The 26,731-nt window shown below is 44.8% G+C and overlaps 1 protein-coding gene and 1 non-coding gene across 2 annotated transcripts; both read right to left on the reverse strand.

Moving 5' to 3' along the window:
- Nucleotides 1-995: 995 nt before the first annotated feature.
- On the reverse strand, nucleotides 996-25,603 carry LOC119462723 (cubilin). Its single transcript, XM_037724011.2, has 7 exons — nucleotides 25,370-25,603; nucleotides 21,925-22,115; nucleotides 15,395-15,592; nucleotides 13,748-13,901; nucleotides 11,453-11,544; nucleotides 6,854-7,009; nucleotides 996-2,011 (listed from the first exon to the last, which is right to left on the reverse strand). The coding sequence occupies exons 1-7, from the start codon at nucleotides 25,579-25,581 to the stop codon at nucleotides 1,719-1,721; spliced, it is 1,296 nt and encodes a 431-aa protein (XP_037579939.1). The 5' UTR covers nucleotides 25,582-25,603; the 3' UTR covers nucleotides 996-1,718.
- Trnal-uag (transfer RNA leucine (anticodon UAG)) lies at nucleotides 20,949-21,028 on the reverse strand. Its single transcript has one exon. It is a non-coding gene; the product is annotated as a tRNA-Leu (tRNA).
- Nucleotides 25,604-26,731: the final 1,128 nt, after the last annotated feature.

Raw genomic sequence — 26,731 nt, forward strand, 5'->3', positions numbered from 1 at the left:
ATGATCACAACAGGCACGATGAGCATCTCGGAGTATCTCTAGGCGCTAGATAGCGCTCCCTCAGCAGTTATGCAGCCTGGTTTCAACGAAGCGAAGCCGTAAAGTCTTAGTCTTTCTGGCAGGACATCTCGTAAAAAAGACCGCTTCTTTACATAGCAGCTCTTCGGCAAAACAGAGCTTGTGCTTCCCATTTCGTACCTGGCGTTACTGGTAACATGATATATCCAGTGAAATGCCCTAGCAGTGGGATGGGTGCTCTGGCTTATGAGAAAGTTGCTGGTTCTACGCAAAACTGTCATTGTTTCTGTGGCTTTTCCTATTTGGTTTACCGGTGGGCAAGTCGTGAACATGAAATTTTCTGTTGCCACCTTTTGGTATTATTAAATTCGAAACATCCCATTGCACTCTCTAATTAAATAGCAATTACAGTTTTACAATGCACCCTGTCGAATTATTTGCTTTTGAATCTCGCTACACGAGTTCATTAGATTTCTTTGTGCTCACGGCTTCCAAAAGAGTGTGGAGCTGTCTTCAGCTAAATAGACCCAAACACGATTGTTCACGTTTCGGATTTATGATCCTGTTCTGTCTATAGATATATAACATGTACGTAATCAGCGAACCGGGCTGCAATAAACATTTGCAGTGCGATAAATAAGTTAGCCAAAAGTAACTCATTCTTACATACAATTAGATAGTAAGGAAAGCTTTCAAACTGCCTTGATTCCACTTGTAGCTAAATCAACAGACAACATTGAAGAAAGAAAGTGATTAGGCGAAACGCAATTAAAATTTGCCTTGTAGTATGAAAGCTGGTGACTTCATTTTATCACTTCAATGCGGCTCATTATTTTGTAGTTAGAAAAAGAAGAGTACTAAGCAGCGGCTGCTGTTTCTGTTGCTGCTCTTGCAACTGGCCTGTTCCCACTGGTGTCTAAAAAAGCATCCTTAATCAGCTGCAGCTCCTTCGAAAATTACCTATCCTTATACCTCATACAACCTCCTCGTTATCTAAGTGCGAGGAGTGCAGCGAATTTTCTTCAGTTCAAATGAACACGCAAGATAAACCACATTAACATCTCCAATTAGTTTGCTTCACAGTCATGCAAGCCCCTTATGTGCCAATATGCTAGTGAGCACTGTAGACACAGTCCTTCGCCCACCTCAAAAGCGCGAAACCAACACATAGTATGCTTCAAGAATCTTGTGCAATCCTACTGTACTATATGCGCTCAAACTATGCGACTGTCAGAAGTTTTCACAGCTTTCACAGCCGGCAATCGTCGCTTCGCGGTAATATTGTCGTTGCAGGATTCCCACAAAAACGTCGCTGTCGGCACGCTGGACGTAGGAGTACCCATCCCGCCAGTCGACACGAAACGTTCTTCGCCTCCGGGAGCTCCATGTCACGCCAAGGTGGCACGCCATAATCTGAGCCACCGATAGGGGAGTTCCGGCGGTGGTCACGTGCGGGGTTTGGCCGGCGATATCGGAAGCGACCTTCGGAGCACGCAGTGACGACGTGCTGGGCTGATCCGCGTTGTCAGAAGACGTAGTACGTGCGCGCTTCTCGACGCCGTAAATTAACACTATAGTTCACGACTTCGGCGCGAAACTTCTTCGCGAACCACGTCGTAAAGAAATACAGAAAAACCTTGCTAGTGGGGGGGATTCTCAATACGCAGTGCCGTAGTAGCGTTGGTCGACGATCGAACTGTCTACACGTCGGTTGGCGATCGCCGGGGCTTGGCAAACGGTGGCGGCCTCGCCGGCGGTACGGGTCCCGGCAGGTGCTGCGGCCGGTGAACGCTGCAGTTGAGCTCGGGCAGGAAGGGCGTCTGTCGCACGGCGCACGTAGGGCTGTGCTCGAGCTCGCGAAGCGGCAGTGACAGGCTTCGCGATGCCTGGCCGGCTCGCCGAGAATGGCGTCGGCACAGAATCACCGCGATAACCCCGCACAGCAGGACCACGCCAGCACCGGCTCCGCAGCCCGCCAGCAACGGCAGGTTGCCTGCGAGCGGAGAAGAGAGGCATGTTATTTAGAGCGAGTCGTAATGGTAGGGTTGTAGCGGGCATTATTGCGACCCTCGAGAGTTTTCGCGAAGTGGACAGCCAGTACGGCCCTCAGCGGTTATCGCGTTTGATTACCGCGTTTGAATCGCTGAGTCCTGTACTAGGGACAGTTAGCTTTGGTAGAGTTTTTTTGCGAAATATACCGCGATAAGAAATACCATAGCAAGTGGCAGCAAAAATCGCTGATGTCGCAAATTAATATAACCGAAGTATGAAAACGTGCAGTCCATTCGGCTGAGATATGCTCGTAACGCTCAAGTAAACGTTGTTGCGCGGAGTGAGCTTTGACTCGGGACTCGACATGGTAGGTTGTCTCAGCCCGACTCACTTCGGATCTGTTGTCAGTGCCTTGCAGCCAGCAACTAAAAACCAGACGGGTGCTTTGTTATCTCTCCTTGGCGCAAGCTGCCACTGTCATATCGGTTATACGGGAATGAGGTAAATGCTGTCAGACCCTTTTGTGTCGGGTTCATCTGGACGCAGACTGTGTCAGCGTAAAAACCATATGGTGTGCGTTTCCGGGTCTCTCTCTCTCTCTGTCTCTCTCTCTCTCTCTCTCTATATATATATATATATATATATATATATATATATATATATACCGACGTGCTTTTCAGCTATACTCAATTGTCCTTGCTTACTAGAGGTTGTATAATTCTTCTGTGGCTTCTTTCTTAGAATATTTGCTGTAGGCCTACACATTGTTGTTGACATAATAACGTCGTTATAGTAGACGTCGTGGCCTATGTCTTTTAGCCGTGTCCCGTATCTCCACCAGAATTGTGTCTGACTTCAGGTGAAACAAAAATTAGCCAGCCAAGCTCATGAGGAGGAGACCGAATGTTTAAAGCTCTCCTCAGCGTCTTTCTCAGGTCTGGCTTATCGGGAGATCGCTGAAGCAGCTGGGTTACGTGATTGTGTATATTCTATTGGATATAGCAAGTTTACACAGCGAAGTTATACAAAGATACGTAGCGGTTAAGGATACGTAAAACTTTTGCGCAATGAGTCTGACTTGATGTGATTACTTACCAAGCACCCTTATTGGTTGCATGAGGGATTTTTAATTATGCTTCCGCTAAATATGACTCGTAATCCGCGACTGGTGAATGTCACCGTACTTTTGTGTGCCACATTGCAGAACGTATCTGCACGGAAAAGCACGCGATAAGAATGGTTTCCATCAGTCACCATTCCTCCCTGCAAGTGGTGTGACCGGATGAAAGCGCTGCCTCAGTTTAATAAGGGCGCTGGAACCAAGCAATTGCATGCAGCATGGGCAAGGCTTTATGGGTCCTAACTGGACACAGACATAAAAAAAGGCCTGTACACACCTACAGGGGCGATGTATGAGTCTATATGTGCCTTCTTTTATGTCTCTGTCCCGTTCGCGTTTCTTCAGTCGTTTTTACTGAAGGTGCTACAAATAGAATGATCGCCGATGCTGCAGAGAGTTACTGTTGCCTTCGTTTCTACTTTTTGTGTGTGTGTGAGGGCTAGTCACCCTATTTATCACCGTTTGCTGGTTAACTATAACAAATAATAAACAAGATATAGCGGCAGCACAAGCTTCAAAGGCAGCAACAACAAAAAAAAACTCCAGGTCGAGGATACAGCTCTGCACTTCCCAGGTAAATTATTGAGGCAGGCGTATATGCGTACAGAAGCCTCGAAATTAGATCGCTCGTAAGCGAGATTCCCAAGAACTGCATTAGCTTCGCTTCATCACTCATGGTGGTGTCTTGGCCGGCGGGAGGCGTATCGGCGAGCTTACTGGCTCACTCTCGCTGAAGACCGTGGCGGCGTGGTGCCGATAGACATAATTATGCGCATCGGTTGTTGGCGCCGCGCATTTTCGGCCTCGCTACAAGCCTTACCAGTGCGAAAGCGGGTGCGCTTCGATCAGGCACGCTGCCAGCGACGAACTAGAGGGGTGCCGATGCAAGGTGGAAAAAAGGCTTTTGGGGAAGCGTGGTCCCCGCTCCCTGTGGGGCAATTTATCACAGGTTTACGACGTTAGCCGAGGTTTACTCGAAGAGCGATGAGCAGGTCTTCCCGAAACGGGAGCGCAGGGTGGCAGTGCAGTGTCGGAGTGAGCCGGGTAGGTTCGGATTTATGGAAGCCAGTTTATGGATACTGACCAGCTCAGGCAACAGCTGATTATCGCAGAGTGCGGAGTATGGCATTTCTGTACCTGAAGCATTGAGATACCGCCTTCTTTATAATATCTGTTGATCCGGCATAGTAATTTTCAAAAGTACTTTTTCTCCTTCTCACTGCCAAAATTTATCGCCGCCGTCCATGCATAATGGACTGCTTGGCGCCAGTATAATAGACGATTAATGATCGTTTCACGATGCCCCACCTAAAAAGAAAAAAGAAAAGTCGCTTCTCTGTGGTGAGCATCTCGGCTGAAAGAATGAATTTTATGAACGAAAACCAACCCAGACACATCGTAAGTTTTCCTATCAGTAGTGTGCCCCACCACCACTTAGGGCAGTGTCACAAGTGTGCTGCTTCGAGTACATGTAATTTTTATGTCACCTACGTATAGTATACGATGAACTCAGAGCGATCGAGAAAGCGGAAAAAATGTAATCAACTTAGGCACCTATTGTATTCTTGAGTCATTTACTACGCGAAGCTGCGGTAACTTTACCACAGCTGTGGTGAAATAGTCGAGCATACGCCGCTGCTGTGGGATGCGGGCGAGTGCTGCCGCCGAGTCCTGCAACTAGGCTACAACTACAACTAGGGTACCTACAACTAGGCCACGGCTGCCAGTGAAACAAGCTAGTGAAACTACGTTTTTATTCGTTTCACGTAGACACAAGTTGAAGAATATATCCACATTTAACAGGAGCAATATTCTTTACTTATATGAATGATCGCTGGTGGTATTCACTCTAGATATATGAGGACGATGAGCCGACAGTGAAGAAGAAGGCGGCATGACATGGATGGCGAAGACTGTAGTGTGGCTTGGCGACGACAAGCACGACAATGACGGCGCCTTGCTCATCGACGCTTCGTTGACTGACACCGAAGACTGCGAAGGGCCGTATTTGCGAGAGGAACGCTGATAATGACTGATGCACGACTCTTCGGATAAACGGGCTTCGCTTGCACAATGCTGCGTAAGTCTCTGTAAATTTCACCTGCTAATTATAACTGCCAAGTTATCTACAGCCTTGAAAGTTTGCTAGTCTGCGATCTTCAGGTAATGTATTCTCCAAATGCTAAATGTTATCTACAGCGACCCGCCATCTTGGATCAGTGGCTACGGCCTTCTTCCTTTCAGTACGAGGTCGCTGGTGAAATGCAACAACGCCCGTGTGCTTGCGTTGTAGTGCATGTTAAAGAACCCAAGGTGGTCAAAATTAATCCGGAGCCCTCGACTACGGCGTGCCTCATAATCCGAACTGGTTTTGGCACTTAAAACCCCAGGAAGAAGTTATCGATGTGAAAGCGAACAGCATTTTTTACAACGACGATAGCTTGTGCTATATGGGTTCAAATATGATGCGCTTATGATGCAAATATGATTGAGAAATTACACAATTTGTACGATTTTAAGTTACTATCCAGCCCTAAATGTGAAATACGTAAGGATGCACACTATGAGACAGCATTTTCAAACTTGCAAAACAACGCTTCTATACGCTCATTGAAGCGCACAGAACTTTGGCGTGTACCAAGATCTCGCACCAACTATGGATTTCAGATGATGCAGTCAAGCGTCCCACAGCTTTTAAATAAATTCCACCTCACGATAGACGATTTTAGTGTACTTTCAAGAAATGACTTGCATGCGCTTTTTGCATAATGCTTGTTATCATTTGCTTTTTTCGTTCATTTGGTTACATAATGCAGTAGTTTCTATCTTGTATCTTTTGTTTACCTAATGTTGCTGCTTAAACAGTATTGTTGTTCATGTATTATTTACTTCTGCGAAAGTGTCCGCTATTGTTTAACAAACTAGTGTCGCGGTTGAAACAGTCTTTCTGTGCATGTATTACTTCTGCCAAAGTGCCCGCTGCAGGGTACTGGGAGGTGGGGTAAATCAAGCTACATGTTGTAGCTTTTTTTCTACTTTCCCAACCACATCTCATGCGCAAGTTTCTTTTGTACTTTGTGTGGTAAATAAATCAACTTCAGCTTCAAATCTAGGAATTTTGAGTATCTCTGAAACATTTTATGGAGGGCATGTGTGTTTAGCCCCTACGGACCCTTGAAAAAAATCCAGGTCAACCCTTGCTTATTGATAACGGCTGTACATAAGTGCAGGCGCATGTTAAAGTACACCATGTCGTATAAAGTAATGCGGAGCCGCCTCGCTGCACTTATAGCGTCAAATATTATTCGTTTTACTATAGCGCCATAACGATGGCATTGCAATGAAATTCTAGCTATTAATAAGGAATTATGCAGCTATGACACCTTTTGTCAGGTTCTTCCTCCATGTCGTACTTCTATTCGTGACGCCCATATTTTGTCCCGGCAAAAAAAAAATAATTTCATCCATGGGTTTCCCTAAAAGTGTATTAGCAGCGGAGGCGCACAGAACCATTATTTTTACTGTCATTAGGAGAAATGATTATTTGGCCGCCTTTGTTAGCACCCCAAGTGCCTCATAATCACCCCATCCAAAGATAGCCATGCATATGTGATCTGTAGTAGAATGTCAATGTTCCCATGTCGAGATGTTGGGGAATTCCTGGATATAAAGAATGTGTGGCGTGTGTCATCGTATATTAATAGCGTATGGGAGTCCCCTCACACTTATCTTCATCGCTGAAGTCTTCGCCACTACAGTTCGGCAGACCATCGCACACCAGCGACCTGTCGATGCAATACTCCCTCGTCTCAGTGCAACTGCGAGATTCCGAGTTCATGCAGTACTGGCTCTTGGGGCACGTGTACTCCTTGCAGACGTCTGCGAAAACAGAAAGCAGGAATAAGAACAGCCATATCTGTTGTTCATTCAGCAAGTCGAGAGAGTTTCTTGCCCCGTTCAGTGCCGACAGATGCAAGACTAAATATTTTCGCTGCCGTTTTTTGGCAATGAACGATAAATAACAATTGATTCCAATTTATTCGCATGACAATACAGGGAAACGAACCGGAACTACTAGATTGGCTGTTGCGAATAAAGAATTTTGTGTACGTAGCTCGTGTCCGAGTGCTTTTAGCGCGAGAGCGTTAAGAGTCCCGTGTCGCAGAAAATCCGGCGTCAGTGTCAGCGGCGTTGTCCGTTACAGAAAAATCATCCCGAATCACGCATCCTGAATCACGCAGGCCCTCCCCGAGGCACATAAACATCACGGAACTAATTAAATGTCTCAAAGTAAAATCGTCAAAAATTCGTGAAGTACACAACCTACAGACACGATAGCTTCGGAATGTAATTTGAATATGTGAGAAAATACAATTCTGTTACGCGGAAACTCAAACGCAATCCTCAAACACAAACAAGCACCACGCTCGGTTCCTTGCAACACCATCCAGATGGCGCTCGCCTCCGCGCATCTGTGGCAGTCGTGGCTCCCGCCATGTGGGGAAAAAACGAACCAGAAAGCTCGCCTTCGTGCTAGCGTTTGCCGCCAGCGTTTGCAGGTAAATATCACAGTTACAAAAGCTGCACTTTCCTAAAATCGTGAGAAGCTATCACGTTCCACTCTTAAAAGCGAAGCTTAAATGTCCTCCAAGTTTTTTTCAAGCGAGTCTACTAAAGAGAAAAAGATGCAGAAATAAACAACGAAGAAGAAGGCTTTGGAAACAGCAGTGAGCACTTTCCGGTTTTTGCCTGTTTAAAATGCTCAGACGTCGAAAACTCGCGTACGGCGCGATTTCAGATCGGACACTACGAAGTCATCTTCAAACAAATGCGTGTAATCAGCTAAAATATATTGATCAAATTTTGATGTGAACCGCTTTATTGCGTTATCTTCATGTCCCACCTAAGCATCAACTATTGCGAAGTGCGAAAGTTTCTTTAAAGAAATAATTTGCGAAACAGATGTAGTCATCTTACTTTGGAAGAGTTAACTTTTCTTAAATTGCTGTAAAGTACTTTGAAGTGCGTGGTATAAAGGTGCAGTACTATCTTTATGAGCTCTTTATGTAATGTGGTCTGTCTCATATACAGTATATTCAGGGTCATCAAAGTTAAGTCGACAGGTTTTTTCTATTAGTTGCTTATAGGTACATGAAACTTTTTAGCGGCTGCAGTAAGCAGGAATGTTTGTATTGAAAAGTTAGACGCAATCGTGTTTTTACACAAATTCATTTGGAAGCACTCTCCTAGCGCATCCGTGCTCCGAGATTTCGAACTGCGAAGTTTAATGGCCGTTCGCATGATTACGCATGCAAGACAGTGGAGCATCGGCACAAAGCTCCTCCCTTCTGTGACGTACCTGATGTGTACGGTGTTTAGTTTGAGAACGGGTTGGAGGCATAGGCGAAATTGATAACTGCCCGTCTTTCATTCTCGGCTGGCGATACCAAGGAACAACCGCTTGGTGTGATGTACGCAGTACACTTTATCGGGTTACAACCGATAGCGGAAGATAATTTTACGGCACATTCTCTGTACGATTTGAGATCGCACTGGGACATTATCTTGTCAACTTATTAGCTTCATTGCCACAGAATGCTACTGCAATAGCGCTGCCCGTCGAACTACAATCAAGAAAAGCGTTGGAAACCACTGTGCTGCCGCGGCTGTTTCCACCGGCACAAGGTATTAAACAGAAAAAAAATTGAAGTAGTACTTGCAATGGCCAGGACGAATGGAAACGCACTTTTAGCTACGCGGTTGCACGCGATTTCCCGCCCACACCGTCCACTTCCATCTAGATCAACGTTCATAACCACGTTTCGGCGATTTTGCGCCGCGGGCTTTGTCCACCGTCAGCGACAGAAGAGAGATAAAATCGTCAATGAAGACTTCGAAATTGACGTTCTCGCGTGTGTAACGTCGATGCCAGAAATCAGCATCCGACAGATTGCCAACAAGTCAGGACGCAGCTTTGGAACAGTAGCAAGAGCGCTAAAAAAGCATAGGTTCCATCTGAAGCACGTTCGCGTTCACCACCACCTAAGCGAGGCAGACTTCGAAAGGTGGCTCAACTTCTGCAATTGGGGTCTCATCAAGATTGATGAAGACAATTACTTCCTACAACAAGTAATATGCACAGATGGATCTCGGTTTCGCCGGAATGGCACCGTGAATGTTCACAATGCCCATTATTGGTCACAAGACAACCCGCACTGGCTGCGACTACACAAGCACGAAGTTCCCTGGAGTGGGAATGTGTGTTGTGGCAGACTCGGGGACATGATCATTGGACCCTATTTTTTAAGGACAACATCTAAAGTAAGAAGTACACGCAAGCGATACTTAGCGTTGTGATCGACAACATTGCCTCTGATCTCCCCCTGAACGACCTGCACAAAGTATGGTTCCAGCATGACGGAGCCCCACCGCATTTCTCCACCTCTGCGAAGAGCTGGTTGGACAATCATTTTCAAGGACAGTGGATGGGGCGCGCAGGAGCGATGTTTTGGCCACCAAGATCTCCTGCCCTTTCTCTGTTCGACTTTTTTGTTAGGGGCTACGTGAGAGATCGAGTGTTTTCAGCCCAGCCAACTGACATTAATGACATGAAGAACAGGATAATATCTGACAGCGCAAGCATCAAACCAGAAGTACTGCGCAGAGTTACCCAGTCAGAAAGAGAGCGGTTTATATTTTGCGTTGCCGTGGAAGGAAAGCACGTTGAAAAATTTTTAAAGCACTGATATCCTAATAGGTTTCCATAAAGACGTGAAATTTGTGCATGAGCGCAACAACTTTGAAATAGTGCTACATGAATATTAGCTGGTCGCTTGGACGATGCGCGCGGTTTCCCGACGAAGACGACGAAGTGATTTGGCCCCGGCTGTGAGCTGAACTGATTAGCGCTGCAACCGCTACTGTAAATACATCCTATAATTAGTTTAATGTGTATCTGCCTCGTTATTCGTTTAACAATGCCATAGCGAAAAATTCGTTAGCATGGGTACTACCTTTGTGGATTTCAATAAAGATGACAATATTGAGAATTGAACACTCAATTCATTTTGCGTAACCCCGGTTATCACAATGCCCGCTCGTCTAGACACCATCGCGCATTCTCAATGCCCCCCCCCCCCCTCCCTCCCCTCGCCTGGCTTCAGCGCTGGCTACCTTATCTCGGCATCGCAGTTGCTACCATCATTACGGGCCGCTCGGCTCCGTGTTTCGATAGCGGTTCCGAGTACTGCAGTTTGCGATTACGCAAGCCAAGGCTGAGAGTGTGCCAGTTATCACTTTTGCCTAGGCCCCCACCCCGTTGTCAAACTAAACACCGTACACAGCAGGTCCATCACAGAAGGGAGGAGCTTTGCGTCGGTCCTTGCGAACGGCAATTAAACTTCGCAGTTCGATATCTCGGAGTACAGATGCGCTAGAAGAATTCTGCCAAATGAAACTGTGTAGAAACAGGATTGCGTTTAACGTTTCAATACAAATATGCCTGCTTACTGCAGCCACTCAAGAGTTAATTATTCAACTTTAGTTCATTAGGCCCCCCGGCATCTATAATTACCACCTCATTCTGTGTCCCCCTGGGCGCATAACCTTATACTGTAGAGGTGGACTTCACGTACATCTAAGCGCCTAATTAAAAAAAAAGGACCTGTCAACTTCACTTTGATTACCCTGTATATAAGACAGATAATTTTGCGTACAATCTGTCAAGTGTAGTACTGCACATTTATGCATGCAAACTAAACTAGTGCTTTTTTTAACACTATCATTACAGCATCATTTCAACAAATATTCACTCTATGACACTGGTGCCGTTCTATTCGCTGCAAAAGTTGACAGTCGCTTTACCATACGCTATAGAAGATGAAGGCGAAACCCTGCGTGCTCACCAGACAATCATTACCTTACCAGACATTCTCATTCGAATGCGTTGTTACTGCATACTACTTGTTTTCTCCCACCAAACGTGGTGTGTTCGGGCGCCTTAATTAACTCTATATTAGCTAAGGTAGAGATAATTAAGGCACTAGAACCCACGACCTTAGTTGGTGGCACCATGTGGAATGGTGGCTCCATTAATCATTCGAAGGCGTTGTTAACTTCCTATTGTTGTCTCTCACCAAAGCCGGTTCAACTCCCACCAAAGGTTGTGGGTTTGAGTGCCTTATTTAATTCTACCATAATTAGCTGCGCCTTCATTAACTCTACCCTAACTAACACCAAATTAACACTATTTGTGTATAAATGCCTTAAACGTACTTCCAATAAAATGGTTGGTGACTCTAAAGACTCTGGCATTGTACTGACCTCTTGGTTGAAACGTTACAGCCGTCCACACAAGCTTAAATCCAATTATCTGGCCTGGCTGCTTGATAGGGGATGCCACGGTGGTTCGTAATCTGAAATCAATCATAGTTGTAAATATCGTACACCAACAGAAATTTTTCCATAACAAAATGCAGTTGTTTTTATATAGGCAAACTTAAACAATGAGTTGTTAACCATGTCACAATGAAGCATGATAGGCTTTTTACTGTGTTCACTATTACAGGAGCCGAATTCCTAGAGAAGACCGCGTCATGCAATGGCCGGTAGATTTTTACAAATTGGAGGCAGTCGGTCAGAAACGTCCTATCTTGGTTTAACTTTTTTTATTAGCTATTATATTGTTCAAAGCGGAAAGCAAGCATAGAACTCTCGAGGGTGCTATTTGGTGGCTTGAGCGTTTTGACGTGAACACGTTGTTTCATTTAGTCATATTGTTTCAGAGCTGAGCTTGTTAGCTCAGGGCGTGAGCTGCCAACACCTGTATTATATTTATCCACTATTAAAATCTAGAACGTCAACATTGATAGAATCACAGTGTTATTATTGTACACCGCAACACAGCATCTATATAAAAAAGTATTACCCATCTGAATCGTAAGCGCTATAAAAAAACATTTCGAGATTTTTTTCTAGCTTCATTTGTAACACGGGCTTCACAGAAATGCCCGTCAAAAATTTTCTACCTGTGGCATCACATGAAGCAACATCTCTCGTACTGATTAAAACACTTGCGATAAAAAAAGAATAAGAGGTATGCACTGCTTCGTTATTTAAATATGTTAGTAGTGCGAATGCTTGTATCTATTTTGGTATAAAATTTTTTTAACAAGCATTTCTAACGACCTTTGGGAATACGTTTTTGCGAATAACTGACACAGTTGACGAAAATAAAAAAATGAGTGCAAATAATCTTGGTGTCAGAGAAAATACAATGTTCTCCAGCATGAAAATAAGTCAGTATGGCTTGCGTGTGCCTGTTCATCTTCAGTAATTCAAAGTAGTGTTTGTAGCAGCAAATCAATGACATGCTGGTCAATGCGACATAATTTTTTTTCTGGCCGGAAAGAAGTCCTTAGTGCTTTGCAGGTTCAGAAGAAAGCCACTTTTGCCGATGCTAAACTATACGTTACAATGTAGATATGATGACTCCTAGTACTCTCTCCTCATCTGCTACTTTGTTGCGGCTTCATTCGTCATGCTGTTACAACATGATTGCCTCGCATTCCGATGTCAACGCGCAAAGACATATATGGTGGTTGGCAGCTACCCCAACATTCAGGAAAAAGAGAACAGTACCAAATGAATATAAACCGTGCGATCAGAAACACATGAGAAACACAAGATGCTTTCGTGAATCTTCATAAATTCTGCGTTGTTTCTTGTGTTTTTGTGTTTACCGCTATGTGGACTGCTGAGTTTTTATGTGATCTTTCCTCGTTTTAATTATGAAATGTTCATCTAGTGCATTGATTAAAAAAGTTGGTATATACTGTACTCCTGTTCATTTACGAATTCAAGATTTGTTTCAGATACTTCCAGTTATGTGTCAGTTTGCAATGCCTAAGCTGTTGTTCGCCAACTTGTGATGTGGGGCATCACAGGGTTTTCGAGCTGATACGCGCGTTTTAGTTTTTCCTTGCATTCACTCTTTTTGGCAACCATAACGACATGAATTAAAATTTCACTTTACATGAATTGCAAACGCCCTGTGGTTTTGCGACAACAACCACATAACTGTTCGAAAAGAAAGAAAGAAAATTAGTAGGCCCATGGCCAGCAGTAGGTTTGCAGAGAACAGCGCTTGTTGCTTTAAAAATACTTCCTAGAAAGAACAATAACATTAAGTTTGCACTAAATCTTCGTGTAACGTGTCAAGAAAGCTCAAAGTAGTTATGTGGTGTTATGTAATTATGTGGTGTACTGTGTAATTATGACACACTCGTCTGCAAAATTGTAAACTGTGTGTTTTCACATACAACTTCAAGTACCTTTAATATTGTATCTACCTGTGCGCGTTTATACGTGTTCTTACGTGTTTTTGTATTTGCTTTAGTGGATTCCTGGACGCCCGTGCAGACCACTTACGTATTCGTATTATTTCACACTATTTAGTGTTTTTCGATGCCTTTCGGGAATTAATTGTTTTTTGCCATGCGACGAGGCTTAGCCAGTGTACGCAAAAGCACTGCAACCTCGCCTTAAAAATAATGTCAATTAAAAAAAACAGAAATTCTGTAATTTTAATTGGGAATATAGAACAAATCTTTCACGCACCTGACAAGAATTCGGTTCCTCTTGGACAGCTCAGTTTTCTCGTCAGTATTCTTGTAGTATTTCAGATCGCCGCAATAACGTTTGAGCTGTACAGGATTCACCTTCAGATTCGAGTAGCCGTCGAAAATGGCAAGCTCCGCTTCGCCACAGTTCGCTGCGGGTATACAAGAGAAATATGATTAGTTAGTTAGCAGCCAACTGAGTCGAGTAGATCACATTTGTTGCTTGCTGGAAAAGCCTTCATTACAAATATAACAAGCAAATTTCCGCCTTTTGAGCGAAGCTGTGATTCAAGCAAATAGTTGATCTACTTAATCAATCGACGGAAAGTGTTACCGAACGCCGAAGGGTTCAAATACTGATTACAAATGCTCGATAGTTTACTAAGGCACGTGAAAGTGACAAATTCTATGAACCAGTGTTACTGGTACCGACTCTGGCTTTGCTTTATAGCCTGGTTTGTTTTTAGTGCTACGGCAAGGAAGTAGGGGCGGGGGTGGCTCAGGGAAATCAGACAAACGCGAGAAAGAAAAAAGCCAAGGGTGCATAGCTCTCGACTGTTCGGCTTTAATATTGTTTGAGGTTGGGAAAAGGATGTGGGAATTTTGAAAATGGCACAGGGTTTCGAGATATATGCGCGATAAAACTCGCGATAAAAACGCACTGTTGATCCACTTACTCTTTAACGAAACGCTCGTTTATGCAGTGAATCACAAACGTAACTGGAATCCCTACGTATTTCGCCGCACACTTTTGCAATGAATTTCTCGAAGCCAGAGTCAACATGAAAATTCATTCTAAGTTAATGCGCTTTGTCAACTCACCGGTTGCAATTCCTGACTTGCAATAAGCGTCATGAAGTGATAAATTACGAAGCTAATTAGTGCACTTCCGTTAATTAGTCGAATATGTTCTTCTTACAAGTAATGCCGGCCTCTTTGCATATTCCAGCTCAAGGAATGAAAAAAAAAAAATGCTGTCCGCCACAGGTGATATACAAAAGTTCTGCTAAACTTAAAATTGATCATCTGGTATACAAAGGGCTTCTCAGAAAGAAAAAAGCCTTCTAGTTGGAGAAAAACTAACCCGGGGCGATCGCCTTTACCGGTCGGTTGCTGTACCTTTTGACCTAACAAGCGGGATAGCGGATCGCCACAGCAAGGCAAAGATAGAAAAAAAAAACTTTAATGAGCATAAGAATTTCTCATTATGCTCTTCACCATTCTTATCTCTTCACGGGAAGCCATGCGCCGTCTTGACTGCGGCCGCCCTCTCACCAACATGATCTGGTAGAATTATTCGACAACTGGAAGCACATGGAAACCTCATATTGAAAACCAGTTCTGCGTAAGCCCGAAAGGTACAGGAAAATTCACAAAAAGGAAAACTGTCATCCACCCTAGTGTAATAGGAAACTACAAACGTTTCTAGAAAAAAAAAGAAGACGAAGAAAGCTTCATAGCTGAAGAAAAATTCGTTTTAGTCCAGGGTATTGAAGGCTGGACAAATGTTTTTCGGGGGAAGTCGCTCTAGGTGGTGTGACATCAACGTAAGGGAGTGAGCAGATTTCTCATCTATCAATTCCCCCTAACGACGGAAGAACAGAATTTTTACATAGATAGAATATTGAATTGCCGTAGCGCTTACCAATGCTGCCCTTTAGCTGGAGCTCTAGGACGCGGATATAAATGTGCTTGTCATAGTCGACGCGTATGAGCCAGGTGCAGTCGACGTCCTTGGGGAAGGTCTCCGGGTAACCCGGAGACACCAGGTCACCGCCCACGCCAGTAAGTGTGCCGCCACAACCGGTCACGTTTCGCGTGGATTGCGGCGGGTGAATGAAACCTGCAATGGAATCACAAGCAGATGAGAGACACCCATTATCACTTTAACTGGCACTTCAACAATGCTTTACACCCTATAAAGCTCACCCAGACTCCGCATACACCCAGAAGCACGGAGTCAACGATTCCAGCATGCACCTCCGATGTTATTCGCACCTTCGCATGACCGTATACCAACGATAATTGTATAGAAGTAAACGAACGTTTAGAGCAGCACTGCTCAAGATTGGTGTGGCTCTAACTCCATGGTGGATTGCTGCGCAAATGTTAACTCTTTTGACTAAGTGTTAAAGGGAGGATTCCCATAGCTACCATATTTACCTAATACAAAAAAACCTAATCAGACTTAAAGTTCCGGAGGATTTTTTTAGAGGTTTAGCCTACATTAACGCGAGTTATGATAATTTTTGCGAAGGCAATATAAACACACCAATTCTGTGCAGATGGTGCCATAGTCTAATTGATCGATTTGTGTCAATTTTACATGCCGCTTAAAGACTGTACTCCTAGGCTGTTTTCTTTCTACAACAATATATTTAAGTACTGTGATGACAATATTTTACGTGACTCTATGGTGATTATCAACCCACTACTTTGACTTCCGTGTAGACGGTGGCACTACTGCACCTCGGAAGTGCGTATTACATGGTACAGATGTCTATGCTTTAGTCGCTCTTTCGGTATTTATCTTAGCGGAGAAGTAATACTATAAGCGTCCCTTCATGCACGAAATCGTTGATAGACGTGACTGAAGTCGGCAGTTGACACTTCAGAAAGTCCAGAGAATCAATTCCTCCCAACAGTAAGGCGGAAATAGAAATTATTTCTGTCACAGCATGATAGAGTAACAATCCGCTTTATCCGAACCCTTCCTCCCATTAGGCTAAACATTTCAAAATGAGTCGTCTAGCAGTGCCTTTTTTTCAGTATTTATTTTATTTTTACAGTAAACCCTCAACCAGACAATCATTTTTCTTTAAGCTGAGGCAAAAAGGAGCTATGCGGTCGCCCTCTCCTGAAAACGTGAGTTGGGTCATACGGACAACGTCGTAGAACTCGCTAGTCTAGAGCACTGCATGGGCCGATTTTTGCGGCCCGGGCCCGGCCCGGGCCCGTTTTTACATTGAGCCCCGAGCCCAATCAAAACATTTATGGTGAGAGCCGGGCCCGGCCCGGGCCCAGAAATAATCTACGTTACCAGCCCGGCCCGGCCCGCCACCCTTTTACCTTAGGCCCGAGCCCGGCCCGAGCCTGGCTCAAAACCGGCCCAAACCCGGCCCGAGACCCAAAAATACATGTTTTTCAGAGTTGAGACGCCCGAGAATAACTCGTTGCACGTTACATGCGCACCACCAGAAAGCCCGATCCCGGCCCGGGCCCGCGTCAAAAAGCACACACCGTGCCCGAGCCCCGCCCAAGCCCGCGTCAAAAAGCACACGCCGTGCCCGAGCCCGGCCCGAGCCCGTAAAAAAACTACTCTACCCGGCCCGGCCCGGCCCACGGGCCGGGCCGGGCCGGGGCTTTCGGGTAAGCCCGAGCCCGTGCAGTGCTCTACTCGCTACTAAAATAACTTCCAGCCCAATTTTATGTTCGAGCCGATGTGACAGCGTGTACCATGCCTCTCTCTTTTTCTTCCCTTACATATCCGACTACGTATCTATATTATATAAGGCATAATCCATGCGCAAATCATTTTTTTCTCGTAATGCCACATTGCAGTAAATTCTTGATATAGACTCTGAGCTTAGGGTTATTTTTCATGGCGGATGGTTCCAGAGCATAGGAAACAGGGGACCACGTTCTCGAAAGCTCCTTTTCTGCTTCAAGATAAAGCAGCCCCTATTTGGTGTACTGTAACGAATGCGAAAATTTGCCGCACCGGGAAGAACTTGTCATTTTCCAACGTTCCATTTCAGCCATTACACAGCCGACATATGTTATCTTAAGGGAACGACAAGGGTTATTACCCTCCCAAATTAATGGCAAGAAAAGACGGTGTTTCTTCTTTCTCCGTCGCAAAAAGGCCTCGTTTCCTAGCCCGAAAACTGAAAGATGTTGCTGGGCAAAGGAAAAGAGACCAGAAGTAATGCTAGCTCTTAACACGATCATCCTCATCACAATCAATATTCCAGTTGATGACCTTTGTACATCTAAAGATGTCTCGTGAAAACTATATAGAGTCTTCTCCCGTTCGACACCGCCATTTGAATAAAAGCAAGCATACCCGCCAAAATAAGTGTCCTCTGTTTATTTATTTTTTGTTTTGTAGTGGTTTGCGAGCAGCTTTCGGTAATGCATTTTGCACGTCTCTTTATTTAGTTTTCCTCTGAAACCTTTCACCCAGCTGGTTACAGCTGGCTTAGTTTGAAAATGCTCCTTGGAGAGATTTTTCGTATTCATTTCGCTCATCTGCGTTTTGAAGCTGGTGATTCAAACGAGGCGCGGAGTGCTGACCCGGAGAACTGGCAAGAAAATGATATGGTAGAAAATGAAGAATATGCCGCATGATGTTTCGATCTCTTGCTGTTGCTGCAGTGTACCATGTGGGTGAAGAAGAGCTCACGCAGCCTTTTCGCAAGCTCTGCGTTGTTTCAGTAATGAAAGATTACTTGGTTGCTGAAGCAGTCTTTCTAGCGTTTCGCTTTTTCTTTTGCTTCTTTTTGTTTGTTTGTTTGTTTGTTTGCCTGTTCGTTCTTGTAAACGTGTGCGCGGTGGTCAATATTGTACTTTGTGTAAACCATAACCCTGACAGCGATAACTCGCAGCCATGAATCGCATAAATAATGTAATTTTGCTTTCATTCCTAACTATATAGAACATATGTTTCCTTTTCTATTTTCTCTGTCTCTTTTTTAATATTAGGCGCAGTGCAAGTGGTTTAGCAAATCTCGTCTTGAGAAATCGATTCACTTTTTTAATGATAAAGGAACAGCTTCAGCGCCAACTCGACTCTCAAGCTGGAGCTCTGGCTTTCCGGTTTTGTTGTACTACGGAAGCGTTGGCAAGCACTATACATAAAGTGCTGTGTCACAGGACGCGCGCAATAGATTGCCATTGTGTCAAAGCGAAAATTGACGGGTTAATCTACAGGGCAAGCGCAAAATGTCCATGGCCAGTGCCGCATCTTTAACAAATAATAATTTTTATCTGGGGCGTTCGGTCGTTCTTTTTTTCTTTCTTTGTGTGGGTGTGTGTGTTTGTGACGCGGCGGCGTTCACGCCTTATTGTCTATCGTTGCGATATGCCGGTACCAGTTTTGAATCTTCGCCAATTTCGAGTCGAGCCAATAGAAAATCTACCTATCCACCAAACTGTTTAAAAACTTCAAATACCCGCCGCAGTGGCTTAGTTAACTAAGGCGTTGCTCTGCTAGGCATAAGGTCGCGGGATCGCATCCTGGCCGCAGCGGCCGCATTTCAAAGGAGGCGAAATGCAAAAACGCCCGTGTGCTTGCGTTGTAGTGCACGGTAAAGAACCCCAGGTGGGCAAAATTAATCCGGAGCCCTTCACTACGGCGTGCCTCATAATCATAACTGCTTTTGGCACGTAAAACCACAGGAAGAAGAAGAAGAGAAAGAAAAATTTCAAGAACATTTCTGACACACTGGTGCATGGCATATTTGGTTCTTTTTTAACTTTGATTGACTGTTTTAGAAGAAAGCAAGTCTGCTGTGGTATTACTGTGTGATTGAAGCCCCCATTTTTTTATTCACGACAGTGCCTTCCATCTCATAAAAAAGAAAGACAAAAATTCACCCAGACGGACATTTAGGTAGGCTTAACTTCAATTTCCTATGAAATCTCTCCCTCTGTCTTAGCTTCAATTTCTCAGTCAACGCCTGCAAGGTGGGTTCCGATGTGCTATAGCATTCGGCTGTATTTTACAAAGATACTCGTCCTTAAATTTTATTAATTTTGATGCAAAAGTGTCAAATGGATCATTGAGTCGGCGTATTTCGTCTGTAGCAGTGAAACGGATGGTAAATTCCCATTGGCTGCGACGCCGTGTCACGAGCGCACCTCAACGGAGCAGAGTTGGCGAAAGGGTTCACCTGCTGCGGCAATAGCGCGCCAGGGGTTGCGCAAGGGGAGAGGCAGTCGCCGTGACGCCCAGTAACTCTCGCTCTCGGAAACCTGTGTTATCCGCGCATTGCATGTCCGCGCAAGCTCTGGGTGCAACTATTTTCAGAAAAAATTCGTGAAGGGGCGGGGGCTCACCTCGATGACGTATCACCATGTTCTTTTTTTTCTCTCTGTTTGACAGCACGGTCGGTTGTGCCCCGGTGCCGTGGCGGAAGGCGCGGTGCCGGGCGCCGACGCGAAGCGGCAGTCATTGGGGTGCTGCGGAGCGCAGCGTAGCAACAACCCAAATAAAAAAAAATACTGCCCCAGTCAGGTAGACTGCTCCCTCCCTGATACTGAGATTATATTTGAATCATCAAAACGGTGATGCGTTTATTTAGAATTACCATCGATCCCTTAAGAGCAGCCACAGTTGTGCCTAGTCACCACCAGCCCAACGTGTTCTTCGCTCCAACGCTGGCGGCGTTGGAAAAACAGAGAGGAAGAAAAAAAAGAGTGATACGTCATCGAGGCGAGGCCCGACCCTGCAATGATTTGTTGTGAAAACCGTCACACCCGCAAGCTCTTGCCTGCGTTCAAACTGTGCCCTTATAAGGCAAACTCAAAACTCCTCGCTTGAACACGACGAGTTCATACATCGAAGGACCCGTGAGAGGCGTTCCATTGGACACTCATGCTTTCGCATTCACAACTGATAAGTGTTTAGGTGTCCTCGGATTTTACTGAGATTGACCGCACGGCGGTCAATCTCAGTAAAAAGAGGGGGGGGGGGGGGGGCTTGGCTTTGTGCAAGCCAATGAGGAATCGCGAGAAAAAGAGAGAAATGAAAAACTTCTAATGTCGCACATCGGCACTTAACGTGTTTCAAGAAGAAGACGTACTTAAGTGCGACTTTTCTCTGTGCCTATGCCCCGAAAAGTTTAGTAGCCGCGAAGGTTGCCCAGGACCTACCTTAACCCGCACTTATCGGGAAAAAGTGGCCGACTACTACGGCAGCCTCGCTGACTTCGTGAATTCTTTCACGTAATGGGGCATCAATCACCGCAGTAGGAAACCAGCAACGGCAACCACTCCTCACGCAATGGTATTTGGTAGTTTTTAAATCAGGTGACAAGGCTGTTAGTTTACATTCGGCTGTGCAAAGTAAAAAGCGTATCGTTCAGGAGCTCAAAATTAGCTCTAAAGAATAATGCTTTAATGAAGCGTACTAAGACAGAAAGCAGAAAAGCATGAATAGCGGCAAATGTGAACTACGAAATTGAAAAAAAAAGTTTTGGCAGCGGTGGGATTCGAACCCACGCCCTTTCGGACTGGTGCCTAAAACCAGCGCCTTAGACCACTCGGCCACGCTACCGCTGGTCGTGAAGGGTTGCTTTACAAGGAAAATCCGATCGGCGTGACGGCTTTGTTCAGCCAGCCCTACGTCTAATAGCTCATTCTGTTCACGACGTCGTCCCCGATCTACACTCTGTAGGCCGTTCTCAACCATCTGTCAACTTTCCTTGACGTAACAATATAAAAGGAACCGTGCACAATAAACATTCAGCACAGCTGGCGATACCATCGTGAAAAAACTGCGCCGTATAAGAACATTGGTTTAACAATTCGAATTGTCCCAATTCTGCTTGGTCTTTAACTTCGCTTGTAGCAAAAAGCACCGTACTCTTTTGAAGGCAGATGAAATTTGATTTTTGTTTTGTTATTGAAGTTTCCGATGATGTCGCCAAGCTTTCCCTTCGTTGCTTGCGCTCCTCTCCTAATGGTCCGGATAATCACACCGCTGTTGCTCACAACGATACGAAATCATCCAGGTGCTCAATTCAGGAGGGTATCATTCGCATAATTCTTTCGGTCACCTGTCAATAATATCTGCATCATCTAAAGGTATACGGCGTTCAATGGCGTTCACACTGACATCCACTAACTCTCAGTGGCAGCCGCACTTACAGGTTTAATTAACCTGCAAAATTTAATTAGCGTCCAAGTGCATATGCGCCCTTATATGGTCATATTTGATTTGTAATACGGCGTCAACTGTGGTCAAAGGCTTTCACGCACTTGCGTTCAATGACTACCCCTTACTCTCAATCGTTTCACACTTGCATTCTCGGCCCATTAAACAAGCGCCACTACGCTCTTGAAATAGCGGGCCTGCATCTCTTACTTAAATTTGTAACGTCAAACGACAGACGTCACACAATCAACAGAATGACACTTCGGTTACCTTGAACTTTTAAAATGAATGCTTACTCTCGTCCGTGAACTGGAACATTCCGAAGAATCCAGTGCGCTCGTGGGCGTGATTTGTCTTGAAGATGATCTCCATGCGCGGCTTCATGGTGAGAAGCGGCACGGGAACCTCGACACCGCAGTACCGTCCGACCAGCTGCCGCACGTTGGTCACGCTTATGGTGCTGATGTCCACGAAGTCGTTGAGACATCTGCGTCGTGTTCACGTTTAACTCATACGCGACACTTCAGACTGCGAAACTGCTGTTACACCCTAGCAAACTTTTAGCTGGATTTCAAGAGCCCTTTCTCAAATACAGGGGTTAAGAAGAGTTCGCGTCTTAGTTAGGCTAGTTGAAAACTTACCTCGATTATAAAAACGATTAGTAATTGTATATACAAAGAAATACGTTCCGAACGCAAGAAAATAACCCTTAGACTAACGGTTACTTTCGGCTAGTTGGCGCTTTGTTAATAAAAATCTAGCGCAAGGGCAGAACCACAAAGGAAGGCGCACAGACACATGTCGTTGTCTATTTGTTTGTGGTTGTGCCTCATCGCTACACTATGTAAATAAAGAAGCTCTAACTGACCCAGCATGTTTTTCTTACGGAGTTGGTAGTTGTTCGTTCAATATTTCTACAACGAAATAAAAGAAAGACTAGAGGAGACACACAAGCAACAAGACCGCCCGCGGACTAAGTGGCGTTTCATTAATAAAAACGTGAGCTCAACGTTTTTGCGTAGTGGTCTAAAAACCCAAGCAAGCTGTCAGCGCCTTCGTCCTTCGCGCTGTGAAATACAGGAAATAATGCCCGTAGCATATATTAAGCGAGAGAGTATTCGACAACAGCAAATATTTGTGGCACCAGTTTATCGAGGAGGTAAAGGGGAAGATCCTGTTTATAACGCGTTCTTGCATACCTATAGGAAAAGATCATTCTTTTAGGGACGTACCAAAGTGCCCGAGGGGCAGGGATAAAAAATAATGGCAATATCAGTCTGTGTGGAAAAACACATGTAAGACAATGTCTCCTCCAGATTTAACGGCAACTACCGTGAAACACCAGACACTTCTGTTGATCACTTGCTCATAGACTGTCTACAAAATAAACAACATCCAATCTATTTTCGCGATAAGTTAAACCACTTGAACAGGCATGAAATTTTCATTGTGAAAATACTTGGTCCCTGGTCCTGTCCTGCTAAGCAGAGATGTGCTTTGACAGCCCTACAAGAGCTTCTTCTAGACAAAAATCTCAATTTTTATTTGATTTAGAGATTCTCAGGAACTCTTAGAGTATTTGAAGTCAGGACTACACGGAATCTAGCATTCCTGTCTTACGTGTATAGTAGTATTTTTATTGAACAGTGGACATAAAGTTGTTTTACTTGGCGCTGGTGTATTTGGCTTGCTTCTCCTGGTTTAGATTTTGTCTTGCACAGATTTACTGTTATATAGATGTTTGTGATCGGGGATACGTATGTGCGTATTTATGGAGAAATTGGTAATTGTGTATTGAGACAGTGAGCTCTAATGTAGCCTACCTTCCCATCTGTGAGCAGCTCCTAAACAACAGCATAAAACAAGGAAAAAAGAAAAAGAAACGTCTTTTTGGTGTACAGATGGAGAACATGTTTTAGCTTGCTTTCACGGTGACAAATCGTCTTTAAGTTTAACAATGCCAACAAAGTATTTTACATGCCATATGTCTTCGAAAACGCAGGAAGTATACAGAAATTTATTTCACATGAGAGCTAGGTAGCGATGGAATGACGCCGGTGGAAGATGAGTTCTCGGTAGGTCATTTTGATGCGAAAGCGTCAATTGCCTCATTGAACGAAAAGGCCGCTGTCCGGCGTCTGTAGCGGCGAAACGGCACCTAAATTCTCATTGGCGGCGACGCAGTAGCCCGAGCGCACCTCGACGGGGCAGAGCAGGCGAAAGGGAACACGTGCTGCCGCACTAGCACGCCAGGTAATGCGTGAGGGGAGATCGAGGCCATCGCCGCGACGCCAAATCACCCTCGCTATCACTTTCCGATGCCTGTGTAATCCACGCGTTCCTTGTCCGCGCAAGTTCTCGCCAGCGTTCTAACTGCGAATCGGTAAGGCCAAATCAAAACACGCCAAGCGTATCCACGCGCTCGCTTGCCCGCGGAGAGTTCATATCTCGAAGGACCGCTCAGCGGCGTTCAATTGGACATGCGTGCTTTTGCACTCACAACTCATAAGAAGTGTATAGATGCCCTTGGATTTCTTCCTGAGCTCTTGTCTTCATCCTTGCTGTTTTGCGTAAAATCAGCTACACGCCTGTGTTCAATTGAATACTATTGTGTTCGATGGATACTACGGTTTGGTATACTATAGTTATTGAATACTATGGCTTTCGATGTAGTACGAAAGGTTACGTCTGATCTATCAGCACCGCTGGCTCATGTCACGAAGCATACATTATAACTGCTTGCAAAAGCAGATAGACACATCAGAGGAATAAATGGTTATCATAGACAACCACTGTAATAAAATTCTTGAAGCAAACAAATACACAAATACGATATTTACTTGGGTACAGCTATACTTTCTTGTTTAGATGAAAATCCAACAACGCAAAAGAGGATAGATAGTGAAGGTGACAGACACAGCGCTGACTAACAATGTTTCTTGAGCTGTTCGATTTCCTTCTAAACATGCGCCTACCAGCTCAGTTCAACACACACCCACTTTTGTCTTGCCTCGGGAGCCCGTTCTTTAACCGAATGATGAACACACAGTTCTCACTCGAAACCTTGAATCAAAATACTGCGTCAGAACACAATTTTAGTATTGCGCAACTGCTATATTTCTTGTGTTACAAGATAAGGCGACATTTCATTGTATGACGACTGAATATCGCGGACTGAATATTTTCATCAGGGCGTCCTTACAACATTTGTAAGCAAGCAAGCAACATTTCTCTTTCCACTTCTTGGGAACACTATAAATTCTCGAACAAATTTGAAATAATAGCTCATGATAACTGTACAAAATTGTTATTTGTTTAAAATGTAACTGATAACGCGACATCCAACATTCTGCTCTTTTTCCAAAGCGGTCTACCCTATAGTTACTTTTTTTCTTATCAAGAGGCATAATTTTTGTGGCATGTTCTGTTTTAAAAGCACTGCAAACAAAAAAAAATCTGTTTGACACTATGGTTATTTCTGACCACACAGAAACCAGTCTTTATAAACCATGTTGAAAACCACAGATTTTTCCGGCATGTAATGATGCGTCGTTTTGGTGTTTGTTTTCATTTTACCGCGCGTATAGCGCTTAGCTATATGACCTCATCGACTTTTTATAATGTGTGCCGAGCTTAGCAAGCTCACGTTGAGACAATGCCTGAACATGGCAAACCACTTTACCCCCTCAAACTAATGAGAACACTTTCCTAAGGGTCGGGATCGAATAGATTCATACTTGCCCCTTGGAAAACGGTGGTTCGAGGTCGAAATGTAGAAAGGTGATCTTGAGCGTTTCGGACTCCTGGCCCTTGAAGAGGTAGTAGCAGTGGATGCTGGCCGGGTACGGCTCTGGGTACTGAGGCGACGAGAAGTTGCCAGACTTGCTCGCCAGGCTGTCGAACTCCATGTGGCAGATGCCCAGAACAGCCCTTGCTTGTAATGTCAGCAACATTAGCCATTCAATGAGCGTTATAACTGGAAGCATCTGCAAAGTGAGCAAACACGAAAGCGAGAAAGTTTGTGATGCACGTCGTCGGCCGGCCACAGCCTGCACTACTGAGCGGAAGTTTTCGGTTAGGCCCAGTGCGTTCATTTCAACAAAATAAACGTAGAATACGGATATACCCTGCCCATCCCCTACATGGAACTGTTCTTTAGTAACGTGGTGGCTTAGCGGCTATGGCGTTACACTGTTAAGCAGAAGGTCGCGGGTTGGATTCCTGGCGACGGCGGTCCCATTTCAATGGGGGGGGGGGGGGGGATGAAAAAAAGCCCGTGTAACGTGCATTGTGTGCAAGTTAAGGATCCCCACGTGGACAAAATTAATCCGTAACTACAGCGTGCCTCAAATGCAGATCGTGCTTTTCGTACGTAAAACCCAACATTTATCTTAAGAATGGCTTGTGTACACCTGGCCTAGAAACCAGAGGCCAAAGGGTTCCAAAACTGGACTGAATAAAGAACGAAAGAAACGCGGTGAAACAGTGAGAGTTTCGAAACAACGACACGGAGCATTCATCGTCACTAAATGGTTCTGCAGTCCTTCTTCTAATTTTACTGCGGCAACAGTAATCATCTCGAAATTGCGCTCGCTTTCTCTTAACGACTTCTTTGTTACGCGGTCGCGATTTGATCATCGACATTCCAATTTTTCAACTAATCATTCCTTCACTTTCAGCTTAATCCGCACCATGTGGTGAACAAGAACAAAACTTTGCACACTTGGTGATTGAAGCGACGACACGACTGCACCATAGTAGTGTGGAGCAAACGTGCTACTTACTGAGCTATCACGCGCATTGGTTTGACTAAAGCGTGGACACGCAAACTACAATGTGACAGAACGGGAATTCATAGTGGGCTTGTGGCACCATAGCGCAGTGTGTTGCCCCGCTTTGTCCCTTGTCGCTTGTGTGTACGCTTTTGCTATAACGATGCAATTCCAACCAACTGAATCCTCCAATTTCGGTGCCTGGCTCTCTGCACGAAGTTTACACCACCAGCCACGCATACCCGCACAGTGGTGGTGTCCGTGGATTTATTTCTGAGGTAGCAATAAGCCGAATGCGTTCACGCAAGAGAGATTGTGCGCGCTGTTAGCA

The sequence above is a fragment of the Dermacentor silvarum genome, chromosome 8, assembly GCF_013339745.2.
Source record: "Dermacentor silvarum isolate Dsil-2018 chromosome 8, BIME_Dsil_1.4, whole genome shotgun sequence".
NCBI classification, from domain to species: domain Eukaryota; kingdom Metazoa; phylum Arthropoda; class Arachnida; order Ixodida; family Ixodidae; genus Dermacentor; species Dermacentor silvarum.